Source organism: Candoia aspera, chromosome 1, assembly GCF_035149785.1.
Source record: "Candoia aspera isolate rCanAsp1 chromosome 1, rCanAsp1.hap2, whole genome shotgun sequence".
Lineage (NCBI taxonomy): Eukaryota > Metazoa > Chordata > Lepidosauria > Squamata > Boidae > Candoia > Candoia aspera.
The window spans coordinates 105050125-105071328 of NC_086153.1; the positions used below are offsets into that span (position 1 = coordinate 105050125).

Consider the following 21204-nt stretch of genomic DNA (forward strand, 5'->3'; position numbering starts at 1 on the left):
CTCCCGTATAAAAATCAGCTGGGGGAACAACAATCTCTGGTACTTTAAGGCTAACACATTAGTATAAGAGAAACTTTGCTGGACTACAATTCGTCCATCTCATCAGATGCATCTCACCTAGGTACAAAAATGCTGACACTACCAAACGAACGGTCAAAGAAATCCGTCCATGAGTGACCATTTCATTTTATAAGCCCACGTGATTAAATCCTGAACCCTATCCTCCCCGCCCCTTTTCCCTACAGGGATTTCTCGGTCTCGGGCTTAGGAACGCTCCGGTTCGCCTGATTGGCACTACAAGTCCCAGATACCTCGGGAATACTTTACGTTGATTGGTTGCAGCTAAAACGGGATTGGTTGAGCGGATCCCTTTCGTGTCGCCTCAGAGGCGGGTGGTCTATGTAACTTTAGGAGGGAAGGCGGCGTCGGGCTGTTCGTGGCCGCCTTTTGAATCGGGCAGGGGAAGAGGAGCTGGCACCCCTGGAGTCGGAATCGGGTGTGGGACGTGCAGCTTCGCCCGCTCCGATTCCTGGGCGTCTCCTCAGGTAAAATCTCGTGTCAGGGTCCCCAGCCTCCCCCACCCCTTTCCCACTCGTCTTCGCACGCTTGGCTTTTTTTCCCCTCCTGAATCGTGTTTTAGCTCTACTGGCAGAGGAGAGAAGTGGGAGGGGGCGAATTAAAAAGGCGAGTTCTGCTGAGTTAAGATCAGGCAAGCTCGGACTTCATTTTTTTTCCTAGAAGGTGAGGGTGGCTTGCAAAGATACGAAGGAAGGAAGCAAGGGGCAACTCTGCCGCTCCTGGCATAGTGGAAACCAGCCGCTTTTTCCTCCGCCTCCTAGATTTCCCAGTCATTTTCCGTAAACGTTTGTAGTTGGCCCGGGATATGGAAGTCGAAGTACCCGCTGCTTGACGGTGGCAGAAATCTCGTCGCTTTGCTCCGCCATCTACTTGGCCGAGAGCATAGCTGGCGCTGCTCGCGATGCAAACGGGCGAATAACGAGGGTTGACAGGTAACCCGGTGGTGGTGCGAGTCTCCCCTTTTCTTTAGCTCATCCCCTTAAGTTTTCTGTGATTTTCCAGAGAAGGCTCGCCATGAGGACAGCATCAAGGAACTGAGACTCAGAAAAAGTTGAGAATCGTTATTCTAAAATAATGGCTGACCGTGACGGAGAGATGAGGTGGGATGGGCTGTGCAACAGGGATGCCAGCACAAGAGACAGCGCCTTGGAAAACATAAAGCAAGTGGTCCTAAAGAAAAGTGAGGCCATGGCTCTGAACAAAGACAGTGCATCTCCTGTAACTGCAGATGGGCTCTTGCCCTCTGCAAGTAGTGCTCCAGGTGGGCTGAACAAAATGCTTGCTCATCTGCTCCTGCTTTCCAAGAGGTGTCCCTTCAGAGACATGAGAGAGAAGACTGAGACCATTTTGAAGCATGTTCAGGTAAAAGCATGGCTTATACCTTCTATTCTTGACTAATTCCTCTAAATAGCATCCTCTTACTTGTCTTGCCTTTCTGACTAGTGGCCCAAAAAATCCAACATGCACATGTTAATGGGATCCGGGGTGGCAATAATCAAACAGAACAATGACCTCAGGGAATCGTAGAATAATGGAGTTGGTTACCCCAGAGTGCAACTGTTATGAAAAGGCAAAATCCATTTTTTTGGAATCATTCAAAAATGTGAAACCATTGTCATGGGATATGGAAGTCAGTTTGACATACCAGAATTGATCATGTAACTATGTCTCATTGCTCTGCCTATCATTCTTAATATTACAGATACTTTGGGGTGGTTTTTTAATTGTATAAATGGTGGTCCCTTTAATGACAGTTACGATGCTACTGTATACCATCTGCCTAAAACGTAGCTTAGCTTGCCATTCATATAATCACCATCTGGGTTCATAGAACATGCTATGCTGAAAAGTTTGGCTAATAAGCAAATGTACACTACTGTCTTACTACCATTTCTCACAGTGTTTTTTAAGTAAGGGTTGAGTGTTTATCATCTGAATCTGAAATAGACATCAGTTTGGGTTTGCACCACCTGGGTTTTAAACAATGGTTTGTAGGTGATAAGGCCTGGGTTGCTTTTTTATTTTGGGCTTTAGGTAAACCTCAAATCTGGATTGAAATGCAGTATGTGATGGGATAGTGAATGGTGCACCCATGCTCATTTATATGGAAAGTCAGCAGGGTAACCATTCTGCAAAAATCTGAGGCATAAAGCTTTTTCTTTGTTGTCTAGCATCAAATGGGATTGAGGAATATAAGGCTTTTATCTCATTTTCTGTCCTGCTAAAGGGCTATGAAAACGATAACTAGTATTGTAAGCACAACATAAGGAGTTGTATCAGAATGCAAGTTATGCAGTTGAACTTGCAGCACATTCAACAAATGGACTGCTAGGTATAGTATTTCATTGAATAAACATTAGAGATGCACTACATCACACCATGGAATGCATGAACATTTCTGATTGATGACTAACTTGAAGATTTACAACAAAGGTGTATTAAGACAGGTCTACTATTTTTTTTTCCAGTAAGTATGAAGTTTAGAACTCTTTGGGATGAGAGATTTACCTAGTTCATCATTCTGTTCTCGCATGGGAAATCTATTAGCAATACATTGGTAAGATACCAAGTGTGGAAGGACTTTAGTTTTGTAGGTTCTGTTTCTTTTTTCCTAGAATCCTGAGATATAACAGCTGAAGAACAAAATAATGGATTAAAAGGGATATATATTAGTTCCGTGCAGTGCTTTGGAGCATGCAGGGGCACAAACATAGCACTTCTCCATAGCGATTTAAAGCGGTCATACATTTTCCAGTATTGAATGGCTGCCCTTTGCAACTGCGACATGAGCGGGGAAAAATGTGTTTGATTTAAGGAACTGCAGACAGGTACTAAGTTTGCACCCTAATGTGTTCCAGAATGCTTTTTTGGATTCAGATGCAAAGTGGTGCATAGCCCTAGCAGGTATACTTGGAATTAAGGAATGAGACACAGTTGAACAGTAATTCTTTTATCTAGTTCTTAAGAAACTATTCAGTACTGAGAAAAGGAGGTGACTGACTCTCTGATATGGGTAGTTATTCTTCCCGAATGAATCTTCCTCCATAAGCAAAAGTTGCATTTGTGTGCCACCATATATGGGAGGAAGAGGGCCATAGTTTAAAATGCTTATGTCAACAACTGCTTTAGCTAGCCAGATTGCACACCTTCATCAGCAAGCCTTTGTGTCCACTATAACAGTCCAAAGTGCATCTGTCATGATCAAATGCAAGTTAGGGGTTAGCATGTTAGGTAGTGGTATCCCACTTAGTGGAATGCTATCTTAGCTGTCAGGCTTAACCCAACAAGCAGGACTGGAAATACTTATGCAAATTCATACATTCATATCAGAACTTCTGATAAGTAATTTTTTATTGAGGAAAGTTAAACCATAGCAAAAAAACTAAAAAACTGTTGTGTTTAAAGAACAAGATCTCTCTATAGAGATAATAATCAATCCCTCTTGCATCTCTCATTCCCATTCTGTATAACAGGCCACCTAGCTCATTCTATTGAGTTGCCTGGTTTGTTTCCATCTGTCCCTTGTTTTTGCAACAATCAGATTTGCTATTACTCTGTTTTTCCCTGTCTGAGAACTATCTCATGCTACTGGCAGTCTGTCCTGACTCTGCCCTCCTCTTTGAGGACCACCATTTTCACAGAGTTCCTTTTCCTCTATTCCTGTATTATGGAAGGAGAGCCTCAGTAAGCAGTCTACCCTAGCAATGCTACCCCCACTGGGCAATCTGAAGCATCACATGCTTCACTGCTCTCGCCTTCAGCATTGCCTGCTGGCACCTCCACGGCATGTATGATGGCTCATGCATCGTACTGTTCTGGGAATTTGTCGTCCTCCTCCACTGACCCTGCTTCATTGTTGTCAAAAAGGAAAATGGCACCTGATTTTGCAAACATAAAAGGTAGGAATTTTAGTCAATTGAGTGGGTACAAGTCCCACCTCACAGTGAAAACTGAGCTGTTACTTATTTAAGGAGTCCTCTTGAGCAGAACTCCAAGTGATCTACTTTCTCAGGTCACCATAGCTATATTGTGGGGGTTCCTCAAGGTGACATCTCCACACAGTCTCTTTACTGTGCCAGTAACCCTGCATATCTCAGGAAGGAGTGATTACACATTGGAACAGTGGTCATCCCACCTGCCCTGGAAGAGGAGAACCTCAGCTTACCAGGAGGAGAGTACTCAAGGAAGTTGGAAATCTATATAGCTTGCAGCTTTGGGAACTCAGAGAGAGAGAGAGTGAGCCAATGGCTTTTGTAGCAGAGACTGCCTTGTACATCATGGATAGGGGGATGCTTCCTGTGCTAGCATCCCCTTGAAGAATCAAGTGTAGGTACTGATAGAATCTAGGTACCATGCAGAAGTATTCTCAACTTTGCATGGTGAACCATGATCCTCTTGTACTTGAGTTGCAATATCTTGTTTTTTGTCTGGCAGTTAGTTGCCAAGTAACCATACCCATAGATTTGGAGCTCTGCTGGTATCTTCTAAAATACTGTATACTGATTTCTAGTAGCTGTGGCAGAGCTTCTCCTCCACCTTTGCCTTGCCCCAGTTTTCCAGAAGGGCAATTTCTTCTCTTTTCCAAAGATACAGTAGTATCTGGTCAGCACTTGAGGGGGCTGGTTATGTGGCTGAAGACATTTTGTTATCTCCCAAAATCAGGGTTTTATTAAGTTTAGAACAAAGATCAAAACTACAAAAAAGAAAAAAACTAGAAAAAGAAAAAAAACTAAAAAAGTGAGAAAACATAAGATGAAAAAAGATTTTTTAAAGATTACATAAGAAGTGACTTCTGACTTTTAACAGCAAGAATATACAACAATTCCCCATAGTCAATCCCTTACTTTATATTAAACCAAAATCACATTATTTCTATAAATCATTGGCATATTATAAAAATCACTAAATGCAATTGCTCCCTCCCCTTATATTAAAAGAAAAGAAAATATATAAACCACCTAAACAACCTCCCCCCCAAAAAACAACACTTATATAATTACTTCCTTTCTACCACTATACATTTCTGTCTACTATAATAAAGATCAAACTAAAAAAATGCATATAAATTTTCTGTTCTTATAATAGTACAGTTATTATAATCTTAATCATATTAAATCTAAAACTGAACATTTATTATTTGCCTTAGTAATCTCAATCCAAATCATTAAAGAAGAATAACAGCAAACAAGCCTTAAAAGCAATCCAAATAAATGTTCTCAAACCCTTGCCCCACTTTGAAATAAACCAAAGCAATCACATATTTTCAAAATACACACAAGGCATTTTTCAAAGGAAAATCAAACAGCCCAACTGCCCCCCTTAAATACTCCAACTTCTCAGCAAAAAGCCTCCCATACATAACAACCCCTTCCTTCCCATAACATTCCTTCAGAACAGCAACTATTTATTTATTTCTCCCCACCCATCGCGTACTACGACGACTCTGGGCGGTTTACAGACAATTAAAAATAGAAGAATAAAATATCATTAAAACAATATTATATAAATATATATAAAAATATAAAATAAGTAATATAGAATAAATAATATAAAATTCAAGATGGGAATTGATGATGTTATCATTGGCCCCATCAGGGAGCCAACCACCCCCCATGATCGGCTATCCCCCCTCCCACCCCAGGCAAGGTGGCATAACCAGGTTTTAACCCCCTTCTGGAAGGCTGGGAGAGTGGGCGCCTGCCTTACCTCCCGGGGTAGCTTATTCCAGAGGGCGGGTGCCACAGCAGAGAAGGTGCTCCTGGACCCTGCCAATCGACTTATAGTTCGCAGTTTGATCTTTCCCTTTAATTTCTTCCAATCAGCCATATAATCATCTGGCGTTTCAACAAAAGGCTCGATCTTGCTGTCAGTAGAAACCTTTGTATCGTTGTAAAAGTCTTCAATTCTTTCCATGATATCCCCAGCCAGATGCCACATTTCAAAGCTGATATTTTCAACCATGTCCCAAATATCTGCATAATAACTTGACAAGAGTTGGAAAAAATCTGTTTGAGGTCCCGATGGAACTCTGAGAAAGTCTGCTTGAAATCTTCCATGTCTCACGCAGTAAATTACAGTGCCTCCTTAAGTAGTTAACCAGTGAAAGTAGAATGTAATGGAAAGTTTCCGGAACTCTTTACATAAGTAAAAGGCTGATAACAGACAGTTCCCCAGGGAAAAATAGCAGCAGAAAACTGAAGATTCAAAACAGCGGATTCAGAGTGTAAGAAAATAGTAAAATCTTCAAATTCAGTACAAAAATAATAACAGGGAGACAAACGTTTACTTTAAATCCTCCTCAATATTTGGAAACAAGCCAAAACTTAAAAGATTTTTTTTAATTAATCCCAGAAATAACGATAAGCACCAAAAGAGCTCGCTTCTCCTTGCTGTAAAAAGCCTCTCTGAGGGTACATAAACTTAAAAAGATAAAAATTGGGTGATTTAGAAATGGGGTGGCTGGTCTTAGTGTCCCTTTAAGGCTACAGCATGGCTTGGAAATGATGGCATCCCCATCTCCTGGCAGCTCTTACCCGATTACCGTGAACCATTTATGATCCTCAGGCTGCAAGTCGCTGTTCTGGAGAGCAAATGGGGTGATTCTGAGCATTTTCTAGTCCGTGAAAACGCTCCTGGGCTTCAGGGAAAACCTGCCTGAGCCTGAAAAAACTGCCGCATTGTAGGGTCTGTCCATGGAGCCCATGGACACAGCTGTTCAGTCCATGTCCCCCACCGGAAGTCCAAGACGTTTGTCTTCTACGGTTCTAGAAAAGCAATAAATTTTCACAACAGTTCTTCGAGTTCGGTGTGGGATAGCGACGTTAACTGCCTATTACCAGCATGCCGATGTTACCTCACTTGAAAATGAAATATGATCTTTCCCATCAGCTTACATTATATTGGATAGTATTTCTTCCCATTTATTTTCCTAATCATTCCCATTTATCACTAGAAATAAAATATGGTCATATATTCCTAATTATCTGTGTGTGGAAGTGACGTTTGGACAGACCATACACATGAAAAAACAGCTGATGTTGGGACAAATAAAACTGATTTTCAGTACTACACATCTTGGATTTTATCTAACAACTATTTGTGGATATGAGATGTGTGTGCCTGCTAATGAGGCATGAAAGTGCAATTTTGCTCTTGTATGTAGGGAGAAGTTCAAGATGAAATATTGGTTGATTAGGGACTCCTGTATTAAAGAAGCTAAACATGGTTTCTTACTTGAGAACATACAAAATGTTTTACTGGATAAAAATTAGGGCCTGACTAGTCCAGCCTACATAGGAAAAAAGTCACTTCTTGAGATTTGGGAAGATGATGGAAATTCTGATAACTATCAGAATGATTTCTGTCCTCTAAAATTTCAGATATTTTCTGGTGAATAATATCAATAAAATACTTTAACCTAGGGCCTATCAATGAACCATAATCTTCTTTCTGTCTCCCCAAATCTCTTTTCTACTTTATTCTACTCTTGAGGGTTTTTGAGAACTGTCAGGCAAAAAGCTTTAAATCTTGCAAATATTCCTGCTACTGTGATACACAAAGGATTACTGGAGAAAGTGAGTTTAAGTGGCACTTATTGTTAGGATGGCACAGGCAGGAAGTGCTAAAGAAAAGGGTATGTGTAAATCTAAATTGAAGCAGAATTTTCCAAGCATTCTGCCAACTCAGAGCATTTTGTTTAATGTGGTACATTAACTTTCCAAATGAAACATTCAAGAATATGAAAGAACAGTCAACAGTATCTTGAAGTGTATTTTTATAATGAGCCGTTTCTTGCAGTACCCTAGGTTCTGTTTTTAAGTCCTGACTATCTAGTCCTGGCTAAAGAAATGTTTTCATTCAAAATAAAAGATTCGCAGGAATTTAATATTCACTAGAATAAACTCCCATCTTTTAGTTGTTCTATATGACATTAATTTTCCAACTATTAAATGATTGGTACGTGAACCTGTGATATATTCATTACATTTTTTTCACAACCCACAGCATAAATCAGATATAGGGTTAAAGCTGTGTAGTTTACTGAATGGATATATGGATGTTTTAAGCTGCCATTCTGTGCGTACATAGAGTAAAAAATAGTGGGAAAGGTCCATATTCATATCTGATTACAGATCTCCCCTGCCTCCATGCCATTGCTTTCATGATTTCATTTGAAAAAATTCTGTCTTCAGTGCAGTCAAATAACTGCTTGTTAGGAAAATAAATTAAATTGGGAAAAATGCATGGAGATAGACAGAAAATACTACATATAGGCTTGACTGAATCATGTGCTTTCTTGCCTATGGGATTGAGTAGTGGTGCAGAGTGATGTCATTACATAGTGAAAGATGGTTTAAGCCGCCTTCTCCATGCACACTGAAGAGTGTACATGAAATAATAATGGGAGAACTGCTCTCTGTGTATAGTCAGCTACATATACATGCTCCCCCAGTACATGTGTTTTGGGGCCAACCCACTGCTCATTGCCTCCTACAGCAATTGTCGAGGTCAAGGGCAAAAAGGGTGCCAATCTTTGAGTTATGGTATTAAATCCTTGACAGTTAAAGGCTTTACTTAGGAAACATCACATGACAGAAAGGCTTTTAAAGTCATTTAATCCAGATATTTATAAGCTATAACTGAATGAGTGACAGCAATAATGTTTGCTTTTAACATAGCTCTTGAAACTGAAGACTCCTTGAAACTCTTGACTCCTTTGTAAGGAGAGGAATTTCCAAAGACTTATAACACTTTGTCTATGTTGCTGTAGATTGTGTACTGCATTTTGGGTAATGCTAGTTTATAGAGTTTGTGTTGTCTTATGTTTTATTATCTGCTGGTTGAGCTGCAACCAAATAATAATGGAATATGTGTTTACACAGCAGTTGGCAATCCTGTGAAAAAGGGGTTTGTCAGTTCCTATTCTCTTCCTGTTCTGCTCAGAGCAAAGTTTATGAGGAGGATTTCTATTTTTTTCCATGAAAGAAGAAAGTGTTAAGCAGTCACACTTGAGGTGCCTCATCTGCCCATGACAAAAGACCAACTTCATCTTGAAGGGTTTTATAGTTACTCAAGAAATCATACAAAGTATTCTTCTTTCCACCCCTACCTGAATTTAAAAGAAAAATACAGTGGAGGGCACAGTGTCACCATAGGAATTGCTAACTCGTATAGCAAGTGACACACTTTCAAGTAAAGACAAAATTAAGGAATAGCTTCAAAACTATGCAAGTGCCTCTGCTGTCCCAACTGAAATATTCATTTATTCTGAGCAGGGAATGTTGCTGTTTGATTAGTTTCTTGCAAAGATTTTTTCTGTATTTTAAACAGCTAACTGTTTTTGTAAGAGTCTAAATTAGATTCAGAAGTTTTAAAAATATTGTTAACATCCCAAGATGAATTTAGCAAATGTAGATTCCTGTTTATGCCACTAATCTGAAATATGTATAAGTGGGCTTAGGAATGCAGTAGTCTGTTGGCTGCTTGTGACCTAAGTGCTGTTGTATCAGAACATGTAGTCTGTTATCTGAATTAATATGTCATTTTAACTTCAAACCAGAAAATTATTTCTGCTTAGGCTCCTTCTAATTGCACTGAATATGGGTTTCCAAGACATGCATACAAGGGTGAATGTAAGTTCTCCTTATAAACTACTGAAATTAAAAGAGAAGTCCTCAGAAGATATTAACATCTTACTATAGAATCTCCTATTGTATAATACTGTAAATATATGTGTTTACTGAATACTCTGAGAACACCAGATAGTGAAGGAAATATATTAAACAAGTGCATATATGTTTATGTGTGTCTGTTCTAGGATCTTAATAAGAGACTGGGAATTACAGCTAGATGGATAGAATCTGATGTATAACCCAGTTTTTTCCTGTTCCCTGTGATAAGACTTATGGATGTTCTTTGAAAGTGGAATATAAGCTGCCAGGGTGTAATATAAGCCTCTAATCTGATATGGCAAGGATGAAAGGAAGCCAAAGCCATTCCACAACACAATAGAAGTGCCACAGCTTCCTTCTTAAGCTTTACATTGTATTCAGAATCTAATGATTGTTAAGATATGCTAAGAATACCTTTTATTCTAAATTAGCAGTGTTATGGCCAGGAATTATCCCCCAAGCAATCAGCATGGGAAGGGTATAGCTCCCACTCAGCATTAAAAAGTTGTGGGTTCTTGGGGTAGATAAATTAAAGTGTTAGATAAAATCTCGTTTCCTTTCTAAGACCTAAAAGGACAATTTATGTAGTTATGGCAGTCATAAAAAAATCATAGATAAGGGAATGTTTTGTACTACTGCTCCAAGAAATACAACTCTATGGCCATGATTAGAAAGAATAGGAATTGTGATCGCAAACATTTGGAGACAACTAGGTTGTATACTCATAGCATATTCAGGGTACAGCAAAGGAATATTCCTGTTTGACTATGGACTCTAGAATGGGAGAGTAGAGTTAGCCACTTTATATTTTAATCCGTTCAATTGTGTCCAGTTCTCGGAGAATGCCTGGATAAGTCCTTGCAGTTTCCTTGGTAGGTTTTTCAGAAGTAGTTTGCCATTGCCTTCTTCCTAGGGCTGAGAGAAAGTGACTGGCCCAAGGTCACCCAGCTGGCTTTGTGCCTAAGGTGAGACTAGAACTCACGGTCTCCCGGTTTCTAGCCTGGGGCCTCCACCACTAGACCAAACTGTCTGTCTGGCTTCTTATTAAGTTGGGCTAAAAGCTCCAGCTTCCAATCTAAATAATTAGTGCTATTAGGAAATCCAAACTGTTATTTATTTATGCTTATCATGCTAAAATCTATTTGCTGCTCATGTTTAAATACTATATGCTTTTTAACTTCAGGTAAAAATTGGCCTTTATAGGCAATGGATTAGAAGTATACTTCATTTGTTCTCTCACTTGGCTACACTGATTCTTTCTTTCTAATGAGGTGTTCTTTCTGTGTTTATGAGATGTGGCCTGCCCTAGGTTTTCTTATAAATATTTAATTTAAGAGTATGATGCCCACTGTATTTAAGTTGTAAAATTTGAAAATGCATTGGCATGCAAGGAACTATCATAAGCTACATTGCCATTATTGTGCAATACTGAATGTTCAGCCTATGACTCACTTGAGAAAGAAATAAGGTCAAAATTATGGGGAGACAAGTCTGAAGGATTTGATTCCTTTGAAACAGTGTAAAATATATGTTTATATGGAATGATGAATGGGAATTTGGTTTTTTATTTTAATTTCTAGATAAGAAAAATCAAATCCATGGAAATTGAATGGAAGTTGTAAAAAGGTATTCACATATATCCAATTCTAATGTAAAATTAGTTGGTGATATAGTAGTATTAAGTCACTTTGTTCATAGTGCCTATTTAGCTTGCAGACTGTTTCCAAGTCTAAACATTTTGAGGCTAAGCTCAAAATAGATGTGTCCCAACCTCAGCAGAAATGTTCCTCCTATACCAAAAGTGTTTCAGGCTAGCTTGGAACACCACTGTGATGGTCAGAATAACACTGGAACATTTCAACTAAATTGGAAAACCTGTTTCCAGTTCAAAATGGTTTGTATACCCCTACAATTTAGCTTACAGTCATTGGTACAGACATTGGTAATAGTAGGAACAGGGTCAACATCTGGAAAGGAAATAAGGTGTAATCTATGCAATTGGGGGTAAATAACTAAAAGATATAATCTACCACTTGAGAAGCTGAAGAAGAGGCCAAACCCAAAATAACGAAAGTAGAGACACAACAATCTGGAGTAAAGTCTGCCATTGGGCAGATCTGGGTAAAGGTTCTTATGCTGAAAAGACTTTCTCTGCTGAATCTTTTGGCAACCTGATGTATGTACTCATCCGCTTTATGAGTAAAACTTGTCACTATCATGAAAAGAAAATAACTGAGTTTATCTCACTTTTTCTTTTTTCTTGATAGCATCTAGTCAGCCTTGGTTAATCTTGAAAGTGAAGCAGGGTCAGCTTTGGTTAATACTTGAATCGGAGACTAGTAGGAAATATAAGGACTGTAGACCAGACTGGGAAGTTGAAAAACCTTTGCAGAAGAATGAAGTGACAAACAACTTCCATATTGTTGGAAAGTAACTACATGGATGAGTCCATGAACTAACAAAGAGTCCAGCTTGATTCAAAGCATTTACATTTATCTTACCTTACATCTCTTAGGCATGAAAGCTGGCTGGGTGACTTTGGGTTAGTCATTATTTCTCAGCCCAGCCCACTTTCCTCACAGGGTTATTGTGGGGAAAATGGGAGGCAGGGCCATTATGTTCGCTGTCTTGAGTGTACAAAATAAAAAACAGGAGATAGATAGATAGATAGATAGATAGATAGATAGATAGATAGTCTTCTATTAACTGATACATGAGTTGGTTAAGTTGAAAATAATTCAAGCAAAGTAGCCCTAGTTACTCAAAGCCTTGATGCATGGAGGCTTTCTTAGGTGTTTGTATAGAAGACACGTAAACCAAGGGGTAATGTTTAGAATGGACCCAAATGTACCCTTCACTCATGAGTGAAGTGCCTCATCAAATGATTTGTATGCTTTCGTTGTTTAACAATACGGACAGCATAATGAACTTATACAAATAATAACCCATCCCCAGAACAATTTAAAATGCAGTTACTGACATTCTAAAAGACAGAGTCACTATTGTGAGATGGGGGGCTATATAACTTGCATAAATAAATAGATAAATAAGACATGAACAAGGGAAAGGGAATAAGAAAGAAGAATAAAAGTTAAATATAGGCATCTGATTTTTAAATGTACAAATCTTATTGATGATTAACTAGAAACAGTTTAGGTGTCCAGATGGAATGACTACTGCTAAGCGACAGATGAGGAAAAAAAAAAGTCAAACAGTTGGTTTCCCACCAGAACCAATGGAATAACCTCACTTTTTCTCTCTCTTTTTCCTTCCTTCTGCTGCAGCCTTACTGTAATTGGTGCTGCTAGGTAACAAAAAATTGCCCCAACTCTTAGTTAAATTCTCTAACTTTTAACAGTTGGGGAGGGAGGGGGAATGTGACATCTTTTAGAAGTACCGCATGATTCTCATGCTGAAAACTCATATTTTGATATTAGAACTCATACATTAAGTAAGAGGGCTGCAATTGACTTCGTATCAATCCCTCATCTGTATAGATTCTGCTTAACAGAATACTTTCAGTTTTAACATATGGGAAGTATTATCTGAGCTGAGTTCTTCTGAAGGTCAACAAAAATGGATAACCAAAAAGGACACAGATTCTACGACAACTGAAAAGTTTACTTGTGAAAAGAATCCAGTTCAATAACATTTTATTGATGAGCATGAGGTTAGATAGAGTGGAGCTTATTCTGTATTTTACAAGTGTGATTTTACATTGTAGAATCTAGAAAATAAAATCATTTTCATTGATTTACTGCAATAGTAGAAAATATTTTTTGATTCCAAATGTAAACTCATTTCTCAGTTGTAATCTGGGTAGTTTGGCAGTGAAGAAAGAATCTAAACATCCTATTGGCAGGGAAACAAAACTTTTTCTATGCTTTTTTGTTTGTTTGTTTAATCCATTCTCTTTATATTTGTATGTGTGTGTAAATGAATGTGTATGAGCATATATGCATGCATGCATGTAAATATATACAGTATATATATAAACATTTCAGTTTTCCCCCTTCTATGGATGTCTTATCAATTATTCTAGCAAGTCTTTGTGGCTTTATCTCATTCTTGAATGTAACATTTACTAAGCTAAAAAATAAAAGGAATAGCACAGTGATCTATACACCTACAACAAGAGTCATTCCTAGTGCAAGAAATGTGAGAAAAATCATGAGTCGTGAGAAAAATTCTAACCATGGAAGGATGGCTCAGATCTCAAAGGCTGTCACTGCTAGCAGGGTGCTTGGGAGATTCTCATTATGTAGCAAACACATTGAGTACACAGTTAGCTTTCAAGGGGTATTAATTAAAATGTAACAATCTTGGGGGCTAGATAAAATTCCTCTATGGCCTAATTTAGTCCACAAATTCTTACAATGAGAATTCTGTCTGGGTTCTTTATCTTCATTTTCTAATCATATTAAACTTGCATGGTGAAGAGTTTCATAAACTTTTTTAAAGTTTACTTTTTGCAAGACAGAAGCTACATGTTGGGCCCAGAAGACATGTGGGGAATGTTGTGAATTGGTATGTGTAAGCAAATAAAATGCCTTTCTCTTTCCTTTTAAAATTTCAAACATGATAGTCCATGCTTAATTAAATTTCACAAACTAAACTAAATTTGTAAGCTAAAATTTACAAACTATGGAAGAGTTTGTAAATTTATTTCTACTTGTTATACAACATTTGTTGCTTTCAATCTACTTCACTGGTAGAAGAATCATTGAGACAAATAAGCCATGGATAAACTTTACCTTCAACAATTGGACTTTAAATTTTGTAGAATAGTTTATCTTACTGGAATATGTCAAATGTGCAGAATGAAGCTAATTTTCTAATTTTAATTTTCAAATAAGAAAAAGGAACTTGCACTATACTGTAGATGATGATGATGATGATGCATTTAATTGACTTCCTTAATCTCCTTCATTAGGACGTACCAGTGTTTATTTTCATATAAGCTGTTCCTTGTTTTACTTCTTTTAGCATTATTGAACTTTGATCATAGCAACAAATTTGAAATTTTGATATAAGCTGTTCTGGAAGCCTTGTCAGCTTATGAGTGGTATATAATGTAAAATTTGCAAGAATTCACATTTTTCCTATGTAAAGGTAAGAAAAGTGGATTGAAATGAGATTAACAGTGATTGGATTTACAGATTGTACTAACTCACGATTTATTTAACCATGGTTATTGCAGGGGTGGGCAACCTGTTATTCCAGTACAACTGGAGCTGTGAGCCACCTCTGTCCACTACAGTCAAAACTTGGTGGCTAAGTTTCTAACTATTTGAGGTAAGAAACAGGAAACACATTACAGCCACAGTACAATATTCTTAGTAGAGTTTTTTAAAAAATCAGAATTAAGGGGGGTTTGTTACTATTCTTAGTATTTCATATTGTTAGCAATGCATCTATGTGGTCGCTAATTTGGCATAATTTGTGGCACATCAGTTTGGTATAAACTTATATTATGTGCAGTATAGCAGTTACAATCGTGTGAGACAGGTTGGGCTGAAAGAAAGTGATTGGCTCAGAGTGACCCAATGAGCTCCCATGTCTGAGGATGGTCTACAACCCCTCTTCACAGTCAAGGAAAAATTAGCTCTACCCATTTGCATCATTACCTCATTTGCTCACACTCCCCTAGAATGTTGTGTCCAACCCTAAGTCACCAAAAGGTTTCCTTACCACTGGCTTATTGAATAAACAGTAATGATAAATTTGCATAGGGCACTAACTCATGAACTAAATAAACCAAATTATGGTTAAGCATGTTTTGTGAATCCAATATTACTACAGTATGTGTAGTAGATAATGTTTACAAATAGTCCTCGTTTAACAACCACAATTGGAACCAGCACCTCTGTTGCTAAGTGACAAGCTTAACAATCACAGTTGGAACCAGCACTTCTGTCGCTAAGTGACACAGTAGTTAAGTGAGACATCACATGAACGTGATGGGCTTATGACCTCACTTCCACCATGATCATTAAGCAAGTGATGGTTGTTAAGCAAGACCTCATGTGACTGTGATTTGCGATTTTACTGCTAGCTTCTCCATTGACTCTGCTTGTTGGAACCTGGCTGTGAAACATGCAAATGGTGATCACTTGACTGCGGGATGCTGCAGTAGTTATAAACGCCTGCCGGTTGCAAAGCGCTTGAATCTCGATCACACGACTGTGGGGTCACTGCAACGGTTATTAAGTAGGGCAAGGACTTCTATGACCTAAACATGTTAGAAATATGCAAGTATTTATGACCTTAAAACTGTTTAAATATGACCAATTAAACCAAAAATATGACTTTTAAAGCAAAAATAAGACTTCACAATTTTTCTGAAATTAGCATCCAATTTTTAAAAATCTGTGCTTACAGACACACACACACACACACACACATACACACACACAAATTAAAAGGTTTATTCTTCACTTCCAGTGCAGAAGTGCTAGTATTGAAGGAATCAGATGAAGATTTTGAGAGTAAAATGGTCATCCCTGGATTAGTTTTCATGAACGGCAGAATTGCATTGAGTGACCATGTGCGTCTTGAGGTTATCAGACTCAGAACTCCTTCTGTTGTCCACCAGCATGTTCTTGTATCTGGAGAAACTCCATTTGACATCACAAGAGGTTATAGGAACAAATTTGAAAAAAGCAAACTCATCTGGAGGAAATTCTGGCTCGCAGTCTTCAAATTTTGCTTCAAGTCCATTTAGAATGTTACTTATTTTGCAAAGTGTCGAATAACCCAGATTAGACTGCAGCACCCTTTGCAGTTTATCACTAGTTTTTTCAGCTACTTTCCCCTTTGCTTGCTTTAAATCACTCTCAGTTTGTTTTACAATGTTCAGTGCGTCACTAAGTTCCATTCCTACAGTTTCAAGGCGGGTGATTGCTCTTGATAATCCACTGAAGTGAGATCCTATATATGCTAAGTTTCCAGCCAAGGTTTCAGAAAAGGAATCTTGCACAATCTTGATGGAAAAAGAGATTCACAACAGTCAAATTCTTTAACTATTCGCTGCAAGGAAGCATAATTTGTGAAATAATACACAGCCGCATCCAGCCAAGACCCCCAACGTGTCACGACAGGTTGGGGAGGGAGAGCCAAAGTAGGAGCAATTTCTTTGAACTTTTGTACTCAAAGTGGAGCTTTAATGAACATTTTTTTCCCCATTCGAAATTATCTTATCTACATCAGGATAGTTGCTTCAAATCTCTTCGGCCACTCTGTGTAAACCATGTGCAAGGCATGTGATATGGATCATTTTTGGATAAAGAAGTTTAAGTCCCTTGGCTGCTTTAGTCATGTATGGAGCGGCACCTGTTACAAAGAGAAGGATATTTCCCCTTTTTACACCATCCAGCCAGAGTAGTTTCATAGAATCGTCAAAGAGCATAGCAATAGTGGAATTGTTTACTTTTTGTAGAGTTTGTAGAGAGATGAATTTTTGCCCTTACTTGGCAAGCGAGGGCTGGCAAACACAATGCACAAGCCACATCCTCTGCAAAGTGGTTGTCCGGGCTATTTCCAGGAGAGTATCCGTGGCAGTGAGAGCTCAGTCTTTCCCTGTCCTTGCCTTTGTACCCATAATTACTTGCTTTCAGACCCTTTTCTCTGGGGAGAATTATGTCTGGGCATGGAAAAACAACCCTCTGCTTAGAAAAAAGTATGCCCACATCTAATTTAAAGTAGTTTTGTGGAGGAAGGGTGAACAGGAAATTTAGCTCTTCATGTTTGGCCATATTGTACTTCAAACTGTCCCTCTCCCCACACTCCTGGAGATTTAGCCACAGATCTAATTTTGCTGCTGCCATGTCTAGTTTGGTCACAAAAGTTCATGTTTGGAATATTACAAACCCAGGAGTAAAGTATGTTCTCCTTCTAAAATTCAGATGTCTTCTAGAGGTATTATTCTACTAACCGTTGCTGTTTGTTTCATCTGCTTTTCATAATAAACCTTAACAACGCTGCTTGATCTTCTCCCTGAAGCAGCCATTCATCATCAAGATTTCAGACAAAAGCAGAAAAACAAGCCTCTCATTGCTGTAATAGGACATGAACGAATGGTAGCATCATGGCTTAGATTTGTGATTGGCTGAAGGAGATCACACCCTTGGAATCTGTTTATCCCTCAAAGCAAGATAGAATCTTCTCTGCATTTCAGTGAACCTTTTATGCAATGCTTCATATTCAAACATGATTACAGTATTTGCAAATTATTTGGGTGGGTTAGTAATGAATAAGGGGAATGAATAAGTGTTTCTTTTGAGAACAGTAAGTCCTTTGACTTGTTGTCTGACAGTACAATCGTGTACATATCTACTTGAAAGTAAAATCTATTCACTTCAGGGTGATTTGCTTCCTAGCCATTGCTTATAGGATTGCAGCCTCAAGTTTTGGGTAGGGGGTGGTGATGAAAGCATGCTAAAGAGTATGTTAATTTTTAAAACCAAATTTAAGATTGTTTCTCAAATGTGATAGCATAATGACCCACAAAGAACACTGTTGGTTACATTTTTGTGTGTGTATCTATGTATGCACAAAGTTTAAGCCTCTGCTAATTAATTGCAAATAGTGCATTTGTAATTGCAAACAAATAATACAAACACTTTATTAAAATTCTTAATAATCTGAAATTCTATGAAATTTGTGGATATGAAACAGTACTCCAAATGGTGGCTAGTGTAGGCTGCACTGTTTCTCAAATATTCCTTATTATACTTGATTTTAAAACAAGTGTTCTTTATAAGGTGCTAAAGTGATACAGTGATACAGTGATTCTGTGAGTGAAAAGTGTTAAGTTTTTAGAAACTGGCCTCTTTTTAATAATACGGAATTGTTTAGATAGCGTGGGAGGAAACTTTGATTATGATCCATATTCTGTGTGCGTATTCAGAAGTGGTAAGAATTACAATTCTATAGTTGTTTTTTGGGACACTGCTTCTTAAATTTCTCTTGCATTTAAAAAAACAATTTGGGGATAATAGCTGTCTAGGGAAATATAACTGCCAATGGGCACATATTATTTTTCCACTGAGTTTTATTTAAATTGCTCTCAAGCCAAGTTTCCAAAGTGTTTCTGAGAATAATGCATGTAAATTTTGTGCATAGTGACAGTGGTCTAGGATTCAGAAAGTTGCACATTCTTTTCTATGAACGTCTCTTTGATAATTAATTCTGCAGAATTCTAAAGTGTTATTCTCAGATTTGAAACGAGACTTTACTTGCTGCCATATAAAAAAAACTGGATTAAAGGAATTGAAGTACAGAAGAAAGAAGAAAGGAAAAGGTGAAAAACACTGCTGTGCATAGTATGGGCTTAGAAGTGAATTCATGATTTCATGATTTTGCTAGCAATATCTCACTCATATTCTGTTTAGAGAAGCAAAGTAAGTTCCTTTTTGTCCCATTTTAGAAGCCAGGTTATATGTATATTTTTGTAGCAACTAGAGATACTGATGCAGTGTCCTGTTACAAAAATATCAGATGCCATTTTGTAGGAGGCATTCTCTGTTTTACTGATACCATTTTAAAAAAACAAAAACTTCAGGCATTTTCTGATTGTCATACTGAATTTGTGGACCACTGCAGAAGGAAGTTGTTTTGAGCATGTTTGTATGTAGAATTAGGGCTATAGTTAGGCTGAGAATTTGGGTTTCAGTTATTGGCATATCTGAGAAATGAATTAATTTCCTTTCCAGTTTAAAAAATCTTTTTTCTAAAAAAAATATCCTCCCCCTGGAAGGGAAGTACAACCAATCTTCCCATGTCCTGTAAATGATGCTTTCTTTTTTCTTACCTTATGCTGTTCAAATATAAATGTACACTGACTCATTTGATTAAAGGATTCACTCCCACTTTCTGTCCAATGATCCTTCTGGATTAAAATGTATTGTTTGTTAAAATGCTTTAAATTTTTTATTATAACCTGCCTGTGTTTCCAAACTGTTTATCATATTTATTATTTTGGGGTGGGGAGAGAATACACTGCACTACAAAACATTTTCATTACTATTCATTATTTTTTTAAAAAGTGTGCTGTTACATGTCTCTGAACAGTAAACTTCTTTGGGCCCTCAGTGCATTTAAATACAAGGTGAAATGAACTTCTTTCAAAGACAAGCAGCTAAAAAAGTTCTCTCCCACATAAAAACATTGGGCTGAAAAGAGGTTAATCCTTCAATTTTGCTCCAAGTGAAGACTGCACAACTAAATAGTATGCAACTATGATTAAAAAAGAAGTATTGGTTAAGTGACAACTTCTTAAAGACGGGACTGATATCCAGAGTTCAGAGAGCAAATTTACAGTGACACTTTTTTTTTCTCTTTCTGTCTGTTATTACCATTGTTACTATGCTGTTCTTCCCAAAGAGGCTCAGGGAAGTGTACAAAAACAATAAAACAAATTCTTCTAAAACAGAACAATAAAACAATGCTAGGCATCAATTAAAAATAGAGTTCATTTAAAAAGGCAGTCTGAATGTGGGTAAATAACCCTCTTTAAAGAACATTAAACCCATGTTCAAAGGCAAACTGGCTGACAAACTGTTAGGCAGAGAGGAGGAGGAGATGTTGCCTGGAACAGAAATATTGGGAGAGCTTCATCCCACACTTGTGACCTATTGGCTCTTTGAATATAGGTTTAGCACTCTTTCAAAAGAACCCTAGACCTGTGTTCAGGAGCAGCTTAACTAAGTCACTGGAATTTGCTCGAAGTTGGATGCTGGCCTTATTGCTGGGTAGATGCCTGGGGAGTAGTCTTGCCCAGTTATCTAGGAACAGTTTGAACTTGTTGGGCCTGAGGAAGTGGACAGGGTCTTTAGGACTCAGGACTCAGCTCAGCCACCTGCTCTTTAGAACCGTGCCCCTTCTGGTTTATTAAAGTGGCCCAGGGGGTTTTGTGTGAGTGAATTCTAGTGGTGGTGAATTCTTCTTGGGGAAGGGGGTGGTTCCTTTACCTCTTAAGGAGCCTTGGTTTCTCCCCTCCTCAAGAAGTCACTGCTGGAATCTACTGTACTGGACAATTTTCGTCCAATATCTAACTTCCCCTTTTGGGGGAAGGTGATTATGCAACAGCTTCAGGGGACCTTGAATTTTCCGGAAGTCCCTCTAAACCTGGTTGTGCTATCAGGCCTGGGGGTCCCAGGGGACCGGCGAAGTACTGAGCTGGCTCCATTTTTGTTGACATCTGCTGCCTTCTCTTACAATTGCAGTTTTTTTTTAATTTTTTTTCTTAATTATAATGGTTTTTTATATGTTAACTGTTTTATAGTTTTATTGTATGCCACCCAGAGGCACTTTTTCATGAGATGGGCAGCCATATACATTTGATGACTAAATAAGCAAACAAACAAATATAAATAATAGGGTACACACATGGAAGAGGGGTTGCAAGAAGGGTTTGCAACTCCTTCTACTTTATCCATGCCCCACCTCTGCACTT

The 21204-nt window shown here is 38.1% G+C and overlaps 1 protein-coding gene across 3 annotated transcripts in view; it reads left to right on the top strand.

The window, feature by feature from the left end:
* The first annotated feature begins 409 nt into the window (after positions 1–409).
* SESN1 (sestrin 1) overlaps positions 410–21204 on the top strand; it is a 49428-nt gene continuing 28633 nt past the window's right edge. For 2 of the 3 annotated variants that reach the window (XM_063311329.1, XM_063311356.1), the window contains exons 1-2: positions 410–545; positions 1081–1440. In XM_063311329.1, coding sequence (XP_063167399.1) covers positions 1153–1440 — 288 coding nt within the window. In that variant the 5' untranslated portion in view covers positions 410–545; positions 1081–1152. The remainder of the gene's footprint in view (positions 546–1080; positions 1441–21204) is intronic. The other variant, XM_063311339.1, reaches the window with a different exon arrangement.